The sequence below is a fragment of the Ovis aries genome, chromosome 23, assembly GCF_016772045.2.
Source record: "Ovis aries strain OAR_USU_Benz2616 breed Rambouillet chromosome 23, ARS-UI_Ramb_v3.0, whole genome shotgun sequence".
In the NCBI taxonomy this organism is placed as follows: domain Eukaryota; kingdom Metazoa; phylum Chordata; class Mammalia; order Artiodactyla; family Bovidae; genus Ovis; species Ovis aries.
The window spans coordinates 35,556,176-35,576,904 of NC_056076.1; the positions used below are offsets into that span (position 1 = coordinate 35,556,176).

General features: G+C 34.3%; 1 protein-coding gene across 2 annotated transcripts in view; it reads left to right on the plus strand.

Annotated features, from left to right (window-relative positions):
* ROCK1 (Rho associated coiled-coil containing protein kinase 1) overlaps positions 1-20,729 on the plus strand; it is a 123,804-nt gene that overhangs the window by 99,956 nt on the left and 3,119 nt on the right. For both annotated transcript variants that reach the window (XM_004020488.5, XM_042239566.1), the window contains 12 exons: positions 1,611-1,680; positions 3,449-3,543; positions 6,605-6,770; positions 8,350-8,443; positions 9,114-9,202; positions 11,777-11,965; positions 12,564-12,723; positions 18,305-18,375; positions 18,569-18,657; positions 19,643-19,721; positions 19,878-20,139; positions 20,457-20,664. In XM_004020488.5, coding sequence (XP_004020537.1) covers positions 1,611-1,680; positions 3,449-3,543; positions 6,605-6,770; positions 8,350-8,443; positions 9,114-9,202; positions 11,777-11,965; positions 12,564-12,723; positions 18,305-18,375; positions 18,569-18,657; positions 19,643-19,721; positions 19,878-20,139; positions 20,457-20,664 — 1,572 coding nt within the window. The remainder of the gene's footprint in view (positions 1-1,610; positions 1,681-3,448; positions 3,544-6,604; positions 6,771-8,349; positions 8,444-9,113; positions 9,203-11,776; positions 11,966-12,563; positions 12,724-18,304; positions 18,376-18,568; positions 18,658-19,642; positions 19,722-19,877; positions 20,140-20,456; positions 20,665-20,729) is intronic.

The following is a 20,729-nucleotide window of genomic DNA, read 5'->3' on the forward strand; positions in this document are numbered from 1 at the left end:
GTCTCGGAAATAACATTCTTGATTTCTTTTTTGTGTGTGTTCAACATTTGCTTCTGTGTTTGATATTTTATATGTGTATAGATTATGTACTTAGAGTTTGTGAAATTAAGATTTAGGAAAAAACGTTTAGAAAAAATAAAAATTTATTTGCAAAAGTTTGCAAGGAGGCTCAGGCTTTGGAAGGGCAGACTTTAAAACAAATGCAGTTATTAAAAAACAAAAAGCAAAACAAAAAAAATGCAGTTATTAAAGGGGGAAAAAAGACATTGTCAGTACTATTGACTTTACAATAAGTCTGTTTATGGTAGAAAAATAGTGTTTTTATATGATTTCCATATCCACAAAAATCATCTATCATCACACTAGAATTACAAACATCAGGAATAACCTTTTTATTAAGGATTTAGTACCTTACAGAAAATATTCAAAAGTTTTCTTTACTTTAGAGACTAGAATTAGACATGATGACCCTGTATGTGTTTGTTTTGTTTCTTTGGTTCATCTCAGAATGTAGTGTCCTTTTTCTCTATTCTTGAGATGTGATGTGTCTGCTTACTTGAAATAGAAACACAGCAAGATGTCACTGAGACTTTCAGAATTTGTGTAAGGACATGCTTCAGAGATTTAATGTCAAAGATGGGGATTCCTTAAGCCAAGTCATGGGATTTTATTTCCTCCAAATTTATGTTACATTCACTTGCCAGCTTCATGTACAACACTGTAACTCTTGTGTAGAATTGTCTTTCTTAATTTTGTTGAGTTTATGTTGTTGAAATTCTTTTCCCCTTTAGAGCCACTGTTTTCACCAAGTTAAGGTGTTTTATAATTTTCTTCTCCCACAGTAACTTGCACTCAACATTCAACTAATAATTCATTCAACTAATAATTTCTATCAACCATATGCTGAAAGTAAAAAGCTTTTACCATCTAATATGAAAACCCAGCAGCTGCAGATGGAATTGTTCATTGTTGAATTAGCTGTGTGTTGGGTTGCATTGTGTATCTGACTTTTTGAGTCCTTTCCTCTCTGTGAGTGGTGTTTACATATATATATTCTATATATGTACATCTCTCTTTATCTGTGTTGTCAGCTGTTGTTATTGTCTCCCTTCTTATTCCATATCTGAGTATTCATTTCCACCCCACCCTTGTGCTTAATTAATCATAAAGTATAGTACTGAATTTTTCTTATCATTTATTTAATATGTTCACATTTTTAATAATCTACTTACTGCATAAGACATTTTAAATGTACCCCTAAGAAAGCTGTTCTTTACAAAAATTTACCAAAATAATATCATTTTACTTTTGCATTTGGATTCATCCACAGTTAACATTCTCCTGAAAGTGAACTTCAGTAGAAAATGGTTCCCTCTACTTTTCATAGTTATCATTTTACAAGGAGCAAAATGGCACCAGACAGTGTGTCCTAACCAAATACAACTAGTTAAGTAATACTGAACAAAGTATTTGAATAACAAAGTATGATTTTTTTTAAAACAGAGGTTATTTTAGTAAACTTTTGTTTTAGCAACTTCAAGAAACAAAGAATAATATAAAGTCTAGTGAAAGTAGGAGCATTTGTTTACTGCTTTCTCTTTTGTCTGAAGACAGTACAGAGGGAATGAAGGGCAGATGCGGGAGCTGCAGGATCAGCTGGAAGCGGAGCAGTATTTCTCGGTGAGAATCACTTTTAACATGTAGACTGTTTCCAAAGCTGACTTAACAAGGGGTTTAGATGTTTAATGTGAACTGTGATTCTTTTTCAAATAACTATGAAGTAGTTTTCTCCCGTTGTATATCCCCTTCTCCACATTTCATTTCTGAATCTGTGTTGGTAGTCTAAGTTACAAAGAAATGACTATTTTTGTGCAAATATTTCCAGAATTGCTTTCAAACTGGAGCTACTTAGAAGAGTCTGTTGAGAGTTCTGTCTGCCTGGTGCCAAGCTCTGGTGGGTTAGAGTGCCAGTATTACCATGTGTGGTTCACGTGTGCACATCACAGTGGCCTTCGTACATGTGTGTGTAGCTCTCGCTGCATACAGTTGTGGGTATAACTAATGTTCAAGAGATTTTTCCTGTTTTGGCTCTGTGTGCACTTTATGAATCTTTTACACTTTTTCTCCATAAAAATCATTTTCTTTTTTTACTACAGGCCAGGTTATTTTCATTACTACTATTGATGAGCATTTATAGCTATTGCTTTGAGCCTTATTGAAAACTCTGAATTTTTGGTTGCCAAGCTTGTGCCCTAACATTTCAGTTTGACATTTATCTAGCTGCTCTATTTCTGTTTCACTGGCAAGCCACCTTTACTATGGGCTTTAAGCAGTGTAATTAAATGCACAGAGTTTGAGATGCACTGCTGAATATGCCCTAGAAACCAAGTATGAACAATATTGGAAGTAATGATTTCCTCAGTAAAAAATCTGGGTATTGTTAGAGCTCTATGGAATTTCATACAGTTATGAGCTTCATGCTAATAAACTTGGTGACTTTTCCATTTTTTGTCTGTTTCTTCTTGGCTTATTATGTAATCCCTGGAATATGTTTTTAAATTAAAAAAAAAAATTCAAGATTGTTGAAAACCTTTTCCCTGAATGTAAATTAGCCTTCATGTTTACAGTGTGTGGGGGTGACTTCTACACAGCGGTCTATAATATCAAGCACACCTTCCTGTCCATAAGCTTCCAAAGGGTAATCTTTCAGTGCCTCCGTATTTGGGGATGGATGTCCAAGTGATTTGTGGTAGTTTTTATGGATTCTTGATTTTTGCCTTTATAAAACAATACAAACTATTAACTGTCTTTAGTTTTGGTTTATTCTGTTGCTTGTGAGGACTGGTTAGATGTTGCTAAATTTGATAAGTTTTTATGAGCTGAATTTAAGATTTTCTTTAGTTTTGGCTTTCAGATCAGGTTATTTTTATTTCTTCATTGATTCCACATATAAATTTCAGTAATTGAAGTCGGAGAAATGAGAATCTGATTACTAAAGGCAGAATGGACTATTTCATTTTAGAAATTGTAAACAAACCAGAGCTAGCCATCATTTTTCTTTCAGTTGCATTCTTGTAGAAATGTATTTTTCCCCTAGAGAAGTGCTGTTTCTCAGAGGGATAATTAAGTATACAGTGTAAAAGTCATACTCCACAGCTGTTTGCTGGTCCTCATTGTTTTTTCCTTATCTTTTAAACTAAAAAGTGTTTAAAAAAACAGAAATTGACTTCACAATTGGAAGTTTATAACCTCTGCATCTATTACTATGAAATAACACTGCAATGAGAATTCAGGTCTAAGACTTTGTATAGATATATATTTTTACTTCGGTAAATACTTCAGAGTGGAGTTGTTAGATCATATGTTAATTGTTTAACTTTATAAAGAACTACCAAATTGCTTTTAACCCCATCAATACACTTATTTATTCTTATCACTTGTTTTGCAGACACTTTATAAAACCCAGGTAAAGGAACTTAAGGAAGAAATTGAAGAAAAAAACAGAGAACACTTAAAGAAAATACAGGAACTACAAAGTGAAAAGTATGTCCATTTTACTTTAGAACAAGAATCAGTCCTACAGCAAAGATTTCTTAACTTTTAAGTTTAAACAGAGAGTAGATGTGTCTTTATTCTTATGGCAGTGGAATAGCAAATCTTACTGGCCTAATTCAGAACAAATCAAACTAAATGTTGACTAAAATTTGCCTTTATGGTGAAGAAATAATTTGGTACTTTAACACTATAGCAGTTGTACAGAGATTCACTAAATTGTGACAGTAAATTGTTTTCAAAGGTCTCTCAATCTTCAAACATCTGTTTGTATATAAATAGTTCATGTAGTATTTGGAAATTATAATTTTTATGTTAGGTAAAGATATTTAGAGTCTTCCTCTTAGTATTATAAGGCAGATTAATTTCTATTGCATGTGTGCTTAGGGCTTTACAAGGAGGCAATCTATTAAGTTTAATAACTGCTTATAGCTGGAGGGTGTAAGAAAAGACATTGAAACTAGTTTTCTCACGTTGTATTGCCTTATCTTTTCCTCCCTCCTCAGATCAACAACTTCTTGTTCTCATTCTCAGCAAATAGTCTTGTTTCCTGAAAGTCATAGGACATCTACTCTCTTCCACTAACACAGCCACTGACTTGTCTGCAGCTGTACCATGTAGACCCTTCTGATTCATGAAAATAGACAAAATTAACATGAGTCGACCTGAAAGGCAGCCCTTCGATCCCATCCTTTTCTGCCTGTGACTCCGATGATTCTCTTCATCTTTCCTCCATTTGTTTTCTTTTTCTCTCTAATTTTTCTTGGAGTGTTGTTGATGCACGGTGTTGTGTTAGTTTCAGGTGTACCGCAAAGTGAATCAGTTACACTCCTGCATCATTTTTCCCTTTCTGTAGCCATTTCCATTGTTACGTAAGCATAGAGGTAAACATTTTCTTAAAAAACAACCTCCTTTTCTTTAAACTGTATATCTACTTACAACCTGTTTTTTGCTTCCTTTTTTAGCAAACTTCCTTGAAAATTGACATGCCATTTACCTTCAGTTTCTCTTCTCTTATTCTTTCTTGAGTTCATTCAAAACTTTGCACCCATTACTCTACCAAAATAACCTTTTTCAAGGTCACCTGGAGCTTTATCTTATCTTATTTAATTGCAGCAGTTGTCATCATTGATTACTCTCTCTGAATTTGCTTCATTTGGTTTCTGTGACACCGAACTCCTTTCCGCCTATTGAAATGTCTCCTCTTCCTCACCCGTCTTTGCTCCTTTGTAGTTTTAAACTATGGAGGGCCCAAGGGATCACTCCCTGCTTGTTCTCATCCAGCCTAATGGCTTTAAATAACATCAGTGTACAAGTATATTCTCCCCTGAATTTTAGACTTGTAAATCCAGCTGTCTGACATTTCCACTAGAGTGTTTAACAAGCATATCATATATAACATGTCCAGAAAAATGCCTTACTCCCCCGCCTGCTCCTTGCTGTCTTCCCCGTGTCAGTATTAGCTGTTTTGTTAGTCCTAGTTGCTTAAATCCAAAAGTTTGCATCATCTTAGGCTCTTTTCTTTTTTTCTTACATTCTACATGCAGTCCATCAATATAGCCTAGTTGTAACTAAAAAGCCTGTCCAGAATCTGATCATTTCTCACCACTTTTCATCATTTACCAACTTGATCCAAACTGCCATTATCTCCAGTCTTGTTTATTTCAGGTGTCTCCTCACTGCTTCTGCTTGCTGCTTCTGCCACTATATTGCTGCTTCTGCCATTGTCCCCCTACTAAGTCTGATTTTAACCAGCAGCCTGAATGATCGCTTTAAAATGGAGTAATCAGAGTAAAAGCCGGAGTCCCTCTGTTGTTTTAGAAAGCCTTCTAACACTTGTTCTTTCTCCCCAATTCACTTATCACAACCACCCCCAACACCCCTCACATTAGCTTCCTTCAGAACATTTCTTATTAGATGTTTCCTTTGCCTGAAAGCATTCTCAGATACCTGTGTGGCTCCCCTCTCACTTCCTCCTTTTCTTTTCTCAAATATCAGCTTAGTAGAGAGACATTCTTGATCGCTGTCAACAAAATAGTGACCACAACTTACAGCCTCTTCACCTTTCCTTTTATTGTTTTCTGTGGCGTACTGTGTATTGTTCGTTTCTTTAAATTGTCTCACCTTGCTAATATATACTTTCTGAGGGCAAGGAGTTTGTTACTGCTGTATGCCTTAAATCCCAGAACAGTGTTTGGCACACAGGAACTTTAAATATTTGTTGGACAAAAGAATGATATTATTACTGGTTTTTGTAGTTACTATATATCTTCCTCTTTAGGTTTGAGACAGAAAATTTTATTTGTATTACTCCCTTAATAGAAAGTAGGTGGAAGTCATTCATTTATTTAATAAACATTTATTGAGCACCTACTGTATGTACAGGTTACAGTTATGACCGAAATAACTTATTGAAGACAGTTTCTCTTCCTAGGAATAGCAGGCAAACTGCAGTGATCTGGTTGTGGTCCGAATGTCAATTCTGAAAGGCTTTAAAGGGTAATTCCCAAGGAGCATTCCTAGAATAGTTTATAGTGGTTTGCAAATCTATTTATAAATCTTCATAATCTTATTAAATTTCAGAGCTGGAAGTGACCTCAAAAATAATGTAGCTTAATCTTCTCATTTTATGGATTTGATTAAGTTGATTTCTTTCAAGTGTAAGGAACTTGCCTAGTGGGCAAGAATGGGGATAGAAGGGGATCAGGGTCTAGGTCTGGCCTCTTGATTTACAAGCCAGTGACTTTCCCACTGTGCCATGCTGCCTTTCCTTCCAGATCCCAGCAAATTCCTTTTCAGGAGTAGACTGCTTGCCATTGTTCTATTACCTTTTCTTAGTTAAGCAAAATAACATGGACAAAATTTTAGCATCCTTTTTCAAAGTGTGAGAGGTTACTTTTCTAGAAAGTTTGTAATGAGTTCAGGGTTTGTTTTAAGCAATAGAATACTTGATTCTTTTATCATTTAAATAGAATTGTGTTTTTAACCGTATAGTTAAGTTGGAAGAATGCATTGGATTTGTTTATACTCCTCTCTCTCTTAAATCTACCAGAGAAACTCTTGCTACTCAGTTGGATCTAGCAGAAACAAAGGCTGAATCTGAGCAGTTGGCTCGAGGGCTTCTGGAAGAGCAGTATTTTGAACTGACCCAAGAAAGCAAGAAAGCTGCTTCGAGAAATCGACAGGAGATTACAGATAAAGATCACACTCTTAGTCGGGTAAGTGATAGTTAGCTAAGTTATGTGATTAAAATTAATTGAAAATTCTAAACAGGCCACATTTTAAAGTGTTTGGATAAGTGTATGTGCATGAGTATTTCCTTACACACAATGGTCTCCTTGTATGCATATATAAAATAGTTTATATAATCTAAAACAATGGTTAATAATTGAAATTCTTATTTAGTATATTGGGGTTTTTCCCCCTTTCTGGTTATAGATCTTAATATATTTTATATGAAGAAATACTTAACTTAAATTCATTTGCTTTATTATCTTAGTAAATTGCAACTGATTTCATGGCCAAAATTCTATAAGATTCAGAGATGGTATTTTGGGATGTGGATATCCACAAAAATTCTTTGTGTATATCTACAAATCCATTATAGAGAAACCATTACTACAAACAGTTGTCTATTCCTGAAATGTATAGTATGGTCAATAGATTATGGGGCTAGAAAGGGAAATTAGAGTTTTCTTCTTGGTGGTAAAGCCACCATCAAGTGCTCTGGTGTAAGTAGATCTGGATTCAAACCACAGCTTTGCCCCTGAGAAGTTAACGTCATCTTGGCAGTTTGCTTTGATTTCTTCAGGCCTCAGATTCTGTGTCATAGGATTCTTATGAAGATTAAATGCAGTCATATAAATAGAATGGGGAACAAGTAAGTTACTGAAAGTAATTGTTGGAAGGCAGAGAGAATGAAAAGCACCCACTGAACTGAGAAGGTATCTTTAGACTAAAATGCCAAGGTAGGCAGCTCTGTACAGTCTTTGGACAAGTTACTATGGGTCCAGTAGTCACGGAGTGGGTTCAGGCAGAAAATGATGTAGAAACATTCCTGCTGCACGCCGCACCACCAGAGGACCATTGGGACAATTTTATAGTTAATCTAGGGTATGGGAGGTATGTGCTTAAAAATAGGAAGTGTGTTCCTAGTTCCTAAGAATGGGTAACTAGTCTTGTCGGCATCAGGAATATGTCAGCAAAGGTCTTCATCATTGTTTGGGGACTACAGAACATAGAGGCCACTTCTGATTATTAAATAATATCTACTACCTAAAAAGCCCTTGATGACAAAGAAATGATTTTATCACACAGTGCGGTCTGGGTAGGGTCAGGGAAGGAATAAATAGGGAGGAAATACATGGGTCCACAGTGGTATCATTTATGCTAATAGCCAAACATTTTAAATTGTCCTTTTTGTCACCGTTATTCAGATGAAGAAACTGAGGCCCAGAAAGATTGTAACTTGCTGAGGGCACAGAGACAGAGAACTAAATGTACATTTCCTAGTTTTTAGTCTTGCTCTTATTTCATTACATTTCGTATTCCTTTCATTTGTATGACTCTGTATGTATACATGCACGGTGAAATAATTTTTGGAAGTTAACAGTTACTTTAAAATATTTTTAATCATTTCCACATATTTCAAACTGGAAACCAGACATTTTTATAGTTAAGCAATGTCTGACCTGTCCTTGTCTATGGAAAATGCAAGTATTTTTTTAAAGATTATTGCTTTAAATATGAGAGTAGCAAAGAGACTATGCAACTTCAACCATTCTGTGCTTTGTTTAGCTTGAAGAAACGAACAGCATGCTAACCAAAGATATTGAATTATTAAGAAAAGAAAATGAAGAGCTAACTGATAAAATGAGGAAGGCAGAGGAAGGTATGTAAGATTTTTTTAAAAAATTGTAACATTAAAATCAAGTTCAGAGGCAAATCTTTGTTATGTATTAGGGTTTTGAAGAATTTGTTTTCATATGTTAAATAACTTGTGTAGCCTTAAGTATTACCTTGAATAGTGTTAGTCGCTCAGTTGTGTCTGACTCTTTGTGACCCCGTGGACTGTAGCCCACCAGTCTCTTCTGTCCATGAAATTCTCCAGGCAAGAATACTGGAGTGGGTGGCTATGACGTCCAGGGGATCTTCCCGACCCAGGGATCGAACCCAGGTCTCCTGCATTGCAGGTGAATTTTTTATTGTCTAAGCCACCAGGGAAGCCCCCAAGTATTATCTTAGGGAACTTAAATATTCTCACCGTCACTCCCCCCACAAAAAGGTAAATATATGAGGTGATATATGTGTTAATTAAATTGATTGTGGGGGGATCCTTTCACAGTGTATACATGTATCAGTTCTTCACATTGTATATTTTAAAATCTTAAAATTTTATTTGTCTGTTATACCTCAATAAACTGAAAAAAAGAATTATTTAATGAAGGCACTGAAAGTTACTATGTAGTATATACTAATTTGAATAATAAAGGACATTGTTACTTTGCAAGGCAGAAATTAATGGCATATCATATATGACATTTTATATAATTTGTTGACAGAATATAAATTGAAGAAGGAGGAGGAGATCAATATCCTTAAGGCTGCCTTTGAAAAGAATATCAATACAGAACGAACCCTTAAAACACAGGTATACATGCGGTTAGCCTTCCCCATATGTTTGTATTTGAGTATCATATTCAGAAGTTAGTATTTGCTCTTCATTTCCTTTTTCTTAAAACTGAGATTGTCAAGTCATTGGAACAAATAATGTAATACTCTTTTTTCATTAAATATAGAAGTCTCATTCAGGAAATAGGATTTCAGTTGAGTTAAGAAAGCTAATTTGTCTAGTTATCTGATTAGTAAAAAATATGTTTTAGATTGTATGGAGGACCCATAATTGACAGTAGGAAAACTTAATGAGGAGAAAGCGTATGCTTGACTGAAGTCAAGAGAGAAGAATGAAAAGAAAGAGAAGAATGGGGAGTAAGAAACTTAAAAGGGGTGGATGTATCATTTTGCTTTGTATTTTGCAGCTAGATCAGTTTTTTACACTAAAACTTGATATATTATCATTGTACCAGTAGTCATCCAGTAGTTTTTAATTCTTCAAAAGGTACTGTGTACCTCAGTTCATTTTTTTTCTTACAGTAAAATATTTTGTACTTATAGCTCCTTACCACTAATCTATTCTCTCTCAGTAATCCTTCAACTAAAGTAATTTTTCAAAAATGCACTTAACAGTCATTGAAAATCCTTCAGTGGAGATTTTACTTCTCTCTGTAAACATAGATCATGAAGATAAAGATTGACATTTATTTTTGTACATACTCCAAAAGAACGTAAGTTGAAAGAAAATGAACTAGGACCAGTATTTACAGCATATACAGATAAATATAAAGAGGATCTGAAAATAGGAAAAAAGTTCAGTAAAAAAAAAGAAAAAGCCAAGGGACACTTGAGGAAAAAAAAGCAGTAAAGATTTTTTTAAAAGGCTCAACCATGGGGACTTACTGGTGCTCCAGTGGTTGAGACTCTGTGCTTCCACTGCAGGAGGCACGTGTTTGAGCCTTGTCAGGGAACTAAGATCCCACATGCCTCAAGGCGTGACCAGAACATAAAAGGTTCAGCCACAGTAGTAAAGCAAGAAATAAAAATGGAAACAATAATGAGATATCTTTTTGACAATCAAATTGACAGGTTTTAATGAGTCATGATACTCAGCTGTGAGTATTATAAGCACATGGGGAACGTTCATTCATACAAAAACAATTTAATAGAAGAAAGCATTTGAATGTGCATATTCTGTGACCCAGTATGTGCTCATTTAGAAATTTATCCTATTTAAATACTTCCATAAATTCTCAAAAGAAATATACAGAAATAAAATTGCTACGTTCTTTTTAAAAGTGAAAAACTAAAACTAACCCATACAATGAGATGCAAAGAAGCCATTAAAAATTAATGAAGTAGATCTACATGTAATGACACAGAGAAATAGATATTTAATACAGTATTAAATTTAGGGAGCAAGTTGCAGCACACAGTGTATTGCAAAATTCCATTTAAAATCGAAACATTTATATATAATCTACTTATAGTTTTAGGAAAAGTCTAGAAGGATATGCACCCAGTAGATTGAAAGAAAAGAGAAGGCTTTAGCAGAGATAGTCTTTGATGAGTGAGCTTTTCATGTTCTTCACATTATACTTCTGTGTTTTTTTTGTTAGATTTACTACTGGAAAAACAAATAGCCATTTATGAGTTCGGTGAAGTAAGCCTTTACTGCACTAAAAAAATTACTCAAGGGTTCTTTATCCTTGATGGGATCTAATCTACATGGAAATGATAGTGGTTAGGGATTTGTTCTATCTTGATGGAAAAATCTGATTTTTTTTTTTTTTTTTTTAAGCTACTACAGGACAGATATACCATAGCTTATGTTTCTTTTTCTTGGTTTATGTAACTAATTCCCTGTGCTTTTAACAGTTCTGTCTTATTTAGAATATATTGTTTCCTTCTGGCAAAAGGGGTTAGCCTCAACTATATTTACAACCTCTTTCCCATTCAAGAGGGCCTGAGTATGGTGCTTCATCCACCCGCTCTCCTATTTATCTAAAAGAAAAAAATTATCTTGAGCCTTTTTGCCTGTGTGCTGTTTCGTCTAATTCTTGTGTCATCCTTGGCTCCCCTCCTTAATACCATTTCTACTTTGCTCATTCGATTCCTGTTGGTCTTTTTAAGAAACATACATGGACACAAATGCAGGTATTCCAGGAAGCCTTCCCTGACCTCTCCTAGTCTCAGTTAGGTACCACTTCTCTAGCACCTTGCTTGCTTCTTTTTCCTGATTTTCCACTCAGCACTGTCATGCTTGCTTTCCAGCTCCTCTGCCAGACTAGGATGTCTTTGGGGTTAACTGTATTTTCTGTCTGTATATCTAGTGCCTATCAGAGTGCTTACATGCAGTATAGTAAGTGCCGAATAATTGTTGAGCAGTAACTGGATTTTTTGTAAGCTTATCTGTTTCTTATTAAACATTTGAACAATGAGATGAGTCAGTAATAGTTACTTGTGCTACCAGTTATCATATTCCAAACTTCATTAGGTTCTCCTAATTTTCACACACACATTTTGAAGGAAAAAAAGTTTTTTTACTGGAGGCTTAAATTGAATAGCTACAATAAAGAACCTTATTAATAACATTTTAATATCATAATAGGCTGTTAACAAGTTGGCAGAAATAATGAATCGAAAGGACTTTAAAATTGATAGAAAGAAAGCAAATACGCAGGATTTGAGAAAGAAAGAAAAAGAAAATCGAAAGCTCCAACTTGAACTCAACCAGGAAAGAGAGAAATTCAACCAAATGGTAGTGAAACATCAGAAGGAGCTGAATGAAATGCAAGCGGTAAGGTTGTGTGTGTGCATTTGTTATTACTGTATATACCTAGCTATTTATCTTGTTTGTTCAGTATAAAAAATGTGTATTTAGGTTTATATTCTTCTCAGTTTGATTACTATTACTCTAATATGAACCATGATCTTGACAAACTAGGAAGATACTCTGTTAACTATAATTTGAGTAATTTTTACCCCTTAGCATCTGCTTGATTAGAAATGCTACTTTTGGAGAAACCACTAAGGGTTTCCTCTGTATCTTTTACACTTTCATTTGGAACCATAAAAGCATTTTCTATTGTTTTAACAGGTGTTTGAGTTTGGTTTTTAATGCTTTGTGTTTTAGAAGAAAAAAAAAACAAAATACTTTTTTAAAGCAAAGAGAAAAGGAGCTTATGTATGCAGTGTATTACTGAGGAAGAGAACTTGTGTTTTTATAGTTGTATTACAATCTGTGGTGGTAAACATTTGTGAAGTTTATAGTCAGTTTTTAGTATTAGCAAGTCTCGGTTACGTATTTTATAACTCCACTGAGTCTTAGTTTCTGATGTTGGAGATTTGAACTTAATTCTTTATATTATCTTGTTACTTTTTTATTTTTTAAATAGCAATTGGTAGAAGAATGTACACATAAGAATGAGCTTCAGATGCAGTTGGCCAGCAAAGAGAGTGACATTGAGCAGCTGCGTGCCAAACTTTTGGACCTTTCCGATTCTACGAGTGTTGCTAGTTTTCCCAGTGCTGATGAAACTGATGGAAACCTTCCAGGTAAGAATAATTTCTGTTACTTCATTCAAGTTTGCTAAAATATGGGAATTAATATAGATTTCTTTTTTTGGATTTGTAACTCTGTCATTTTGTCCATGAATTCTTAAGAAGGGATTTACATTTCTCATGGCCCAGAGTCTGATATTTGCATACTTACTGCATTTTATAGCATGAAAGCATTTTATAGTCATAAACAATCTTAGGCTCTTAAAATAGGTCTGAATGGCTCTTATTAAATAGAAACCTGAAGTTTATGAATCAGTATTGAGCAGCCCATCCCTGTGGTGAAAGTCAAAACTGCTGCTGCAACTCTGTTTAAGGAAAATTGTACATGTTGTTATGTGTAGCAGCTGTTTAGTGTTTTATGTATTTTTGTGCTGAAACTAAGAACTGTACTTAATAATCAGAACCATAGTAGCTCTATATAGAAACCTCCCTAGTGCTGTAGTGATAAACTTCAACCAGACTTAAAGTTTCAAATTTGGAGACGTAGATAAAAGCAGTTGGAAGGTGTAGAGAGGTGTCAGGGAGTGAAATAAACACAAAAGTGAGGAGCTAGGATGTCAGACTTTCTCTTCTTTTTATTTTTATTTTTCCAGTGGAGAATCTAAAAGAAAAACACTGCCTCATTTTTGGATACATTGTAGTGTGGATTTTAGTACATTTATGTCTTTTTAACAGAGATGAGCAGTACACATGATGCAGGTTCAATTTAGAAATTAATAGGTTATAAATAGTAAACCATGCATTGTCAGTGTTAAAGGTATACATATACACACAGAGACACACCCATTTAATGTACTACATATTCTTAGTTCAAGGTCTTGAGAGTTTTAAGTGGTCTTAAACTTGAAGTAGATTTTAATTAATGTAGTTCCTGAATAATGCATGAAAAGAAAGATACAGATCACCACATTTGATATGATAAGGATCTGTGTTAGCAGATATTACTTGTTTTTGTTGTTGTTGAGAATTTGAAATAAGAAACTTGATAGACTACCTAGAAAATTTCATGTTGTTGTTATTGGTCAAGAAAGTGAAATTCAAAATAGGAAGTGAATTCCCTTCTGATATGTATTCTATGTAATAGTCATTCTTTAGTGGCTTTGCCAGCCCATAATGAGATATCTGGAAAGGGAAGGGCAGGGAATAAATATTTCTTATTCCGATGGTCAAAAAATTCCTTCTGTTTTCCCATTTTTGGCTCTCTGAAACCTCCAACCTCTTGAAAATCTTGTAGCTTCACTTCCTTATCAGAGGATCACTTTGGATTTAATAAGAATCTCTAGCTTCAGCTGTTGTTTGAGCATCATTGTAAAGTTATGACCCAGTCATCAGTTAAGAAAGAGTATGACATGGGAATTCCTGGCGGTTCAGTCGTAAGGGCTTTGTGCTCTCACTGGAGAGGTCCTGCGTTCAAAAGGTTTTTTTGTCTTTATTCCATCCATTTCCCTTCAGCTTTGTTTATAATGTCTTACTATGTATGCCTTCATTGTCTTTGTATTAGGTTAAACATTTCAGAGACTGACTTGGTGAATACTGTATAGAGGGTTTGAATTGAGAGATGAGGTTGGGGGAAGGTATTGAGTTTTATTTCATCCTGGCTTATTCAGGAAGGCTGAACTTGAAGCATCATCAGGTGGTATGACTGACAAACCTAGGTGAGATATCCATTTAGATTTCAGAATCCTGATTATTCAGGAGGGATCAGTCAGCAAAAGAAATTTTTAAATGGTTCTACTGGTTCCATTCTGAGCTATACTTAGTATAGCTGTGTATTTTGAGAGATTTTTGCTTTTAATATTTTCAAAGTTCAAGCAGAGGGGAAAAAAAGGTGCTGGTGGCCATTCTCCATTGACCAGTCAGGGTCTCTCTCTATTACTGTGTTCTGAATTTGAAATTTTACAGAGGTCTTTACAGTGCTGCACCTTTTCATATTGGAGGCTGTGACTTTTCATATCGGAGGTAGAAATTATGGGTAATTATCATCAAAGTTACTTTACCTCTGTATCAGATATCTTACTGTTGCTGCTGCTGCTAAGTCGCTTCAGTTGTGTCCGACTCTGTGCGACTCCATAGACAACAGCCCACCTGGCTCCCCTGTCCCTGGGATTCTCCACGCAAGAATACTGGAGTGGTTGCCATTTCCTTCTCCACTGCATGAAAGTGAAAAGTAAAAGTGAAGTCACTCAGTCGTGTCGACTCTTCGTGACCCCATGGACTACAGCCTACCAGGCTCCTTCGTCCATGGGATTTTCCAAGCAAGAGTACTAGTAACTTGAAAGTCTATATTTATAAAGTCTTACCATTTACTAGACCTCTGGCAAATAAAGTTAAGTTTTTGCGGTCATATCTAGAAAGAATTGTAAAAAGTTTTGGCATTCATTCTTAATTTGAGAGTTACCTATCATTCACATGTCTGAAAGATTTTTTGAAGGTAATGATTAATTTTATTTAGTTTGGAAGACTGTTCAATGATTGGAGATAATCAGTACATCTGAATTCTTGAGCATTGATTGATTTTTTTTTCTTTTTTATATCACTTCTCAATTTAAATTTTTTGGAATGGTTCTCTAGCTGTGTTTCTTAAGCAATATGTAGTTCATCCAAGTAAACTTTGGTAGTCTTCAGAGATTAGTTTTGATGTTTGAATTGGCTGTATTTGGTACTGATTTACACCTCTTTCTTACATTATCCTCTTTCTTATATGAGTTACATATAATTAACTCTTAAAGGAGTTAATTGCTCATATTGCAATCATACACATCTAAAATTTTTTTGTAAGTTCAAATTTCTCTACAAATAAATGAAACCTGGGACCAAGTTTTTTTTTTTTTTTTTGTACTTCTATAGTATGTTATTGTTAATAATCTAGACTTAGAAGTCCTCAACATTTATTTATCTGGAGAAGCTGATATCTGTTTATATTATAAAAGAATTTAGAATATTATACTTTCGGGTTGCCACTTAGGTCACAGGTGGTCATAGTTTTAAAGGAGGTCCTTACAACTAAAAAAAATTTAAAGAACTGAATAAAAAACTGCTATATTAAGTTGCATATAAGACAAGAGTAAGTAATTTTTTTAAATCACTGAGTTTGGTTTACCTGCTTCTCTGAAGGGAATTCACTGGAAGGAAAGACTAAAATTCTGTTATAACATTGGCAAAAAATAATTTTAAATTGGCAAAAACCTTCATATATCTTCAGCACTTATTTTGAGTTTCTGATTTCTTCATTTTATTTCAATTAGGGCAGATAGAAAATTGGGCTTATTTAATTCATAAAATGCCTTTGATGTATAAAATTTCTATAGGAACACTGAAATGGCACCATACAACAATTCATTGAAAATATATTTCAGTCAGTATATTCAAAGAAAACACTGGCAAATTAATCCAAACTAGAACCAGAAAGCTTATATATTTCTGGCACTTATTCTCATAGAGAAATAGCTTGGAAGGAGGATATTTTGGCATATACAATTTTCTATAAATGTCAAGATTTCCATGGCTTTTATGTCTTTTATTTTTAATGAGGAATTACTGGTATGAAATGGACTTTGGCACACTGAAGGGAACTTTTCCTAGGAATAACTTTTCCTTTTGTAAATTAGAATATTTGTGAATAATCAGCAGCCTTCTGTATGTTATTGAATATAAATTAGCCATGTGGTTTCTAAATTACAACTATTATTTAAATAGAGTGTGACTTTACTTGGAGAAGGCAATGGCAACCCACTCCAGTACTCTTGCCTGGAAAATCCCATGAACGGAGGAGCCTGGTAGGCTGCAGTCTATGGGGTCTCTGAGAGTTGGGCACGACTGAGCGACTTCACTTTCACTTTCACTTACTTGGCTAATTAGGAAAGAAAGAACTACAGAATAGTAATTTTTTAGAAGGTGTATCAGGTACCTACTCTGTATGTCAGATGCCTTGGGGTATATATATATATATTTTAAGTGTTAGGATGTGGTACCCTGCTCTCAAACTTTCAAAGGAACTGCCTAATGGGACAGATTAATTATTGATGAACAAAATAATAATGCCAACTAAGAAAAAAGTTGGGAGAAGAAGAGGATCACTTTGAACTGAAGTTTCTCATTATGTCTTCCACTTTAACAACTCAATGAAGGAGAATAACAAAATCAGAGGCCATTAGGTACATGGAAGAAGCTGGAACAAGATCATCACTCCTGATTCAATTAACTGCAGTTTGTCTAAGGAAAGATTAGCACTGTGCTCTAGGAATTAAAACTCAGAAATTAGATTGCCTGGGTGAACCCTGGAGCTTGGCCAGTTGCTAGGATTACCCTAGGGCAAGTCAGTTCACCCTGCTAAGCCTTAGTCTCTTCATTTGTAAATGGAGGATGATAGGAGGACCCATCTTCTTTTATATTTCTGAGAATGTAATATCCTATGTTCATGAGGTTATATATAGATTATATATGAGGTATTACTTGCACTTGATAAATAATAAATATATAGTAAATGTTACCTATTATCATTACTTTAAGACCAGACTGTTTTACAGCTTTTAAGTTACACAGAGGAAGGTAATATATATTCCCCTAAGGCTCATGATTTAAACAATGGTATAATGTCACATAGCATTGTACCTTAAAGTTGGTTGCTTTTCGTCTGTATTTCAAATGTAATAGATCTAAAAAATAAAATTATTGTCTTATCTCTCACCTGATATAAAATAATTTCTAAATGGAATCATAAACATTAATTATATTTAGTATGTATTTAATATATTTAAATGTTAATGATAATCATTATAAAATTCCTTGATTGAGTTAGTCAGAGAGTTTCTGGTGGGCACAAACTGGTAAAAGATTATCAGTTTTACCTGCTGAATTCTGTGTTCTTTTACTGTTGATTCTGATACCACAAACTTTAAAGGCTTTATACCTCTTTAGTTTGCTAAGAATTGTAATTGGACTTACCACTAGAATTAGGGAACCTCTCCCCAGCCACATTTGGACACTTTCAGTGAAATTGTTATAGATGTTTTACCAGATCGTTTATCAGAATATTGTACTGAGAAAACAAATAAAATGCTTGTCTCTTATTCTTTATATCTAGTTGGTTCTGCCTGCATTCCTTATTTATTTATCTTCTATTCTTATCTTCTGTGAGTAATAGGACACTTCTGTACTTTTGCTTGCTCTTTCTCGTGTAAATCATGCCTCTGACTTGTTCCACTTGCTGCATTTTTTTTTTTTTTTGGCTCAGTACTTTTATATCAATGTTAAGTGATATTTAAAGTCTTCTGTATCATATCCCATTTAAGCTGCAATCCATTCCAGTCTTGCCTGGCTGTTAAGGGTATTGTCATTATTTCATACTTTTATGATTGAGTACTGAAAGTTAATTTTAAGGGGAAAGTGGCTTGGATTTTTTTTCTGCAATTTTTGTATGGCCATTAAAGTTGATTTGTGTGATTGAAGCATGAAAGAGCAGATTTTAGCACTTACTCATGTAGCTGTGTTCCAATGCCTGCTGCTGCATGCTGTCAGACAGCTTGTAATAGCTTTTCCTTTTGTGACAGAATACTATATATTTTTTTCCGTCTAGAATCAAGAATTGAAGGTTGGCTTTCAATACCAAATAGAGGAAATATCAAAAGATATGGCTGGAAGAAACAGGTACCATATAACTCATTTTTTTTAGTTGATATTTTTTTGTATATTTTATTTTTAAATCATAGAGCTTATATTAATTGTCATTATTTTTAGATTGATACAATATAATCTAGACATAAAAGGCAAGTATTATACTTACCACTTTAAACCAAGTTAATACTGATGTTTTCTCTTCCCCTTGTTTTTTTCATTTTAGTATGTTGTGGTAAGCAGCAAAAAAATTTTGTTCTATAATGATGAACAAGATAAGGAACAATCCAATCCATCTATGGTATTGGACATTGAGTAAGTTGGCTTTTATTCAATCTTAAGTCTGTTGAGTGTTAAATTATTTTTAGACTTACCATTTAGTTTTTATTTTGTTATTTAAACTATGTTATAAACTTCTTTCCCTAACAAATTTAAATAACAGCTTTATATTAAATCATACTTTTATCAAAATATGAGAGAGAAAACATTACATACCTGATTGATGTATTCGAAAAGCATTTTTTTAAAATGTCAAGTATTTATTGGTATTACATTCAGAGAACATCTCAAAAAATGTATAATTATGTTGGTCATTAATAATAGGTCAAAGAGGCCCAAGCTGAAACACAGAGAAATTCCAGCACGGGGATCCCTCACTGTCCTGTTCTGGCCATAGGAGCCACAGGGCACCCTTCCCGTGCCCCCTCTAATCCCTGGCAACCACTAATCTCTCCTCCATTTGTGTAGTTTTGTCACTTCAAGGATGTTATATAAATGGAATCAAATAGTGTGTAATGTTTGAGATACGCTTTTTCACTCAGTGTAGTTCCCTTGAAATCCATCCAAGATGTAGTTTTTTTCTTTTCATGATTGAGTGTTCTGTTGTATAAATATATCAAGAGTTTGTTTAACCATTTATTTGCGTTTTTTCTAATTTTGGCCTATTAAAACTAAAGCTGCTTTGAACATTCATGTACCAGTTTTCATACAGATTTGTAAGAACTTGCCGTAGTCTTTTTCCAGAGTGGCTCCGTAGTTTTCTGTTTCTGCCATAGTTGTATGAATGATCTAGTTTTTTTGCATCACCACCAGCATTTGGTTTTAGTACTCTCTTTACTTACAAAATTCTGATAGGTTTATAGTGAAACTTACTCTGATTTTAATCTACATTTCTCTAATAACTAATCTTTTCCTATGCTTATCTGCCGCCACTGTGTTCTCTTCAGTGAAATACCTGCTTTTGTCTTTTACTGTAAATGTGGTTTTATAATCGCCTACATCTTACTTCTTTTCATTTTAGTAAATTGTTTCATGTTCGTCCTGTAACACAAGGAGATGTGTACAGAGCTGAAACTGAAGAAATTCCTAAAATATTCCAGGTAAAAATCTGAAGTTATAATGGTAGTAGATCCTTTACCTAACTTATAAGTGTATTTGTGAAGTAAACGTAAATGCATCAATACTTTTATACATTTGAAACTTGTTTGTGCAGATCCAGACTTTTTTAATCTTCTGTTTACCATTTCTGAATGTAGATACTGTATGCAAATGAAGGTGAATGTAGAAAAGACTTAGAGGTGGAACCAGTACAACAAGCTGAAAAAACAAGTTTTCAAAACCACAAAGGCCATGAGTTCATTCCTACACTCTACCACTTTCCCGCCAACTGTGAGGCCTGTGCCAAACCTCTCTGGCATGTTTTTAAGCCACCTCCTGCCCTGGAGTGTCGAAGATGCCATGTTAAGTGCCACAGAGACCACATAGATAAGAAAGAGGACTTGATCTCTCCATGTAAAGGTAAGGCATGAAACTGATTCTTATACCATTTAATAAGATAACTTCTTCAGTGTAGCACTTCCTGTAACAAGTTGAAAAGAGATAATAAGATGTAATGTTTTGGCACTGGTGGAGCCACATATATATTTCTGATTTTACTTTATTTTTACTAGGTTATGACTAATGTTTTCTCTTTAAATTTTCTGACTTAATTAAAAAGAGAAGATATTGTCCAAGCTTAATTTAGCGTAGTAAATCTTTTCAAATTGTTTAAGAACCTGTGAGAGGGCTCCTTTAAGTATTATGTGACTTGATTGTGCTCTTTTTTCTTAAAATAGTAAGTTATGATGTAACATCAGCAAGAGATATGCTGCTGCTAGCGTGTTCTCAGGATGAACAAAAAAAATGGGTAACTCATTTAGTAAAGAAGATCCCTAAGAATCCACCATCTGGTTTTGTGCGTGCATCCCCTCGAACACTTTCTACAAGGTCCGCTGCAAATCAGTCTTTCAGGAAAGTGGTCAAAAATACATCTGGAAAAGCTAGGTAAGGATTGAAGTGTTAACCTTTCTCACACTAAGTGACTGGATAATAGCTGTCAAAACCCAAAA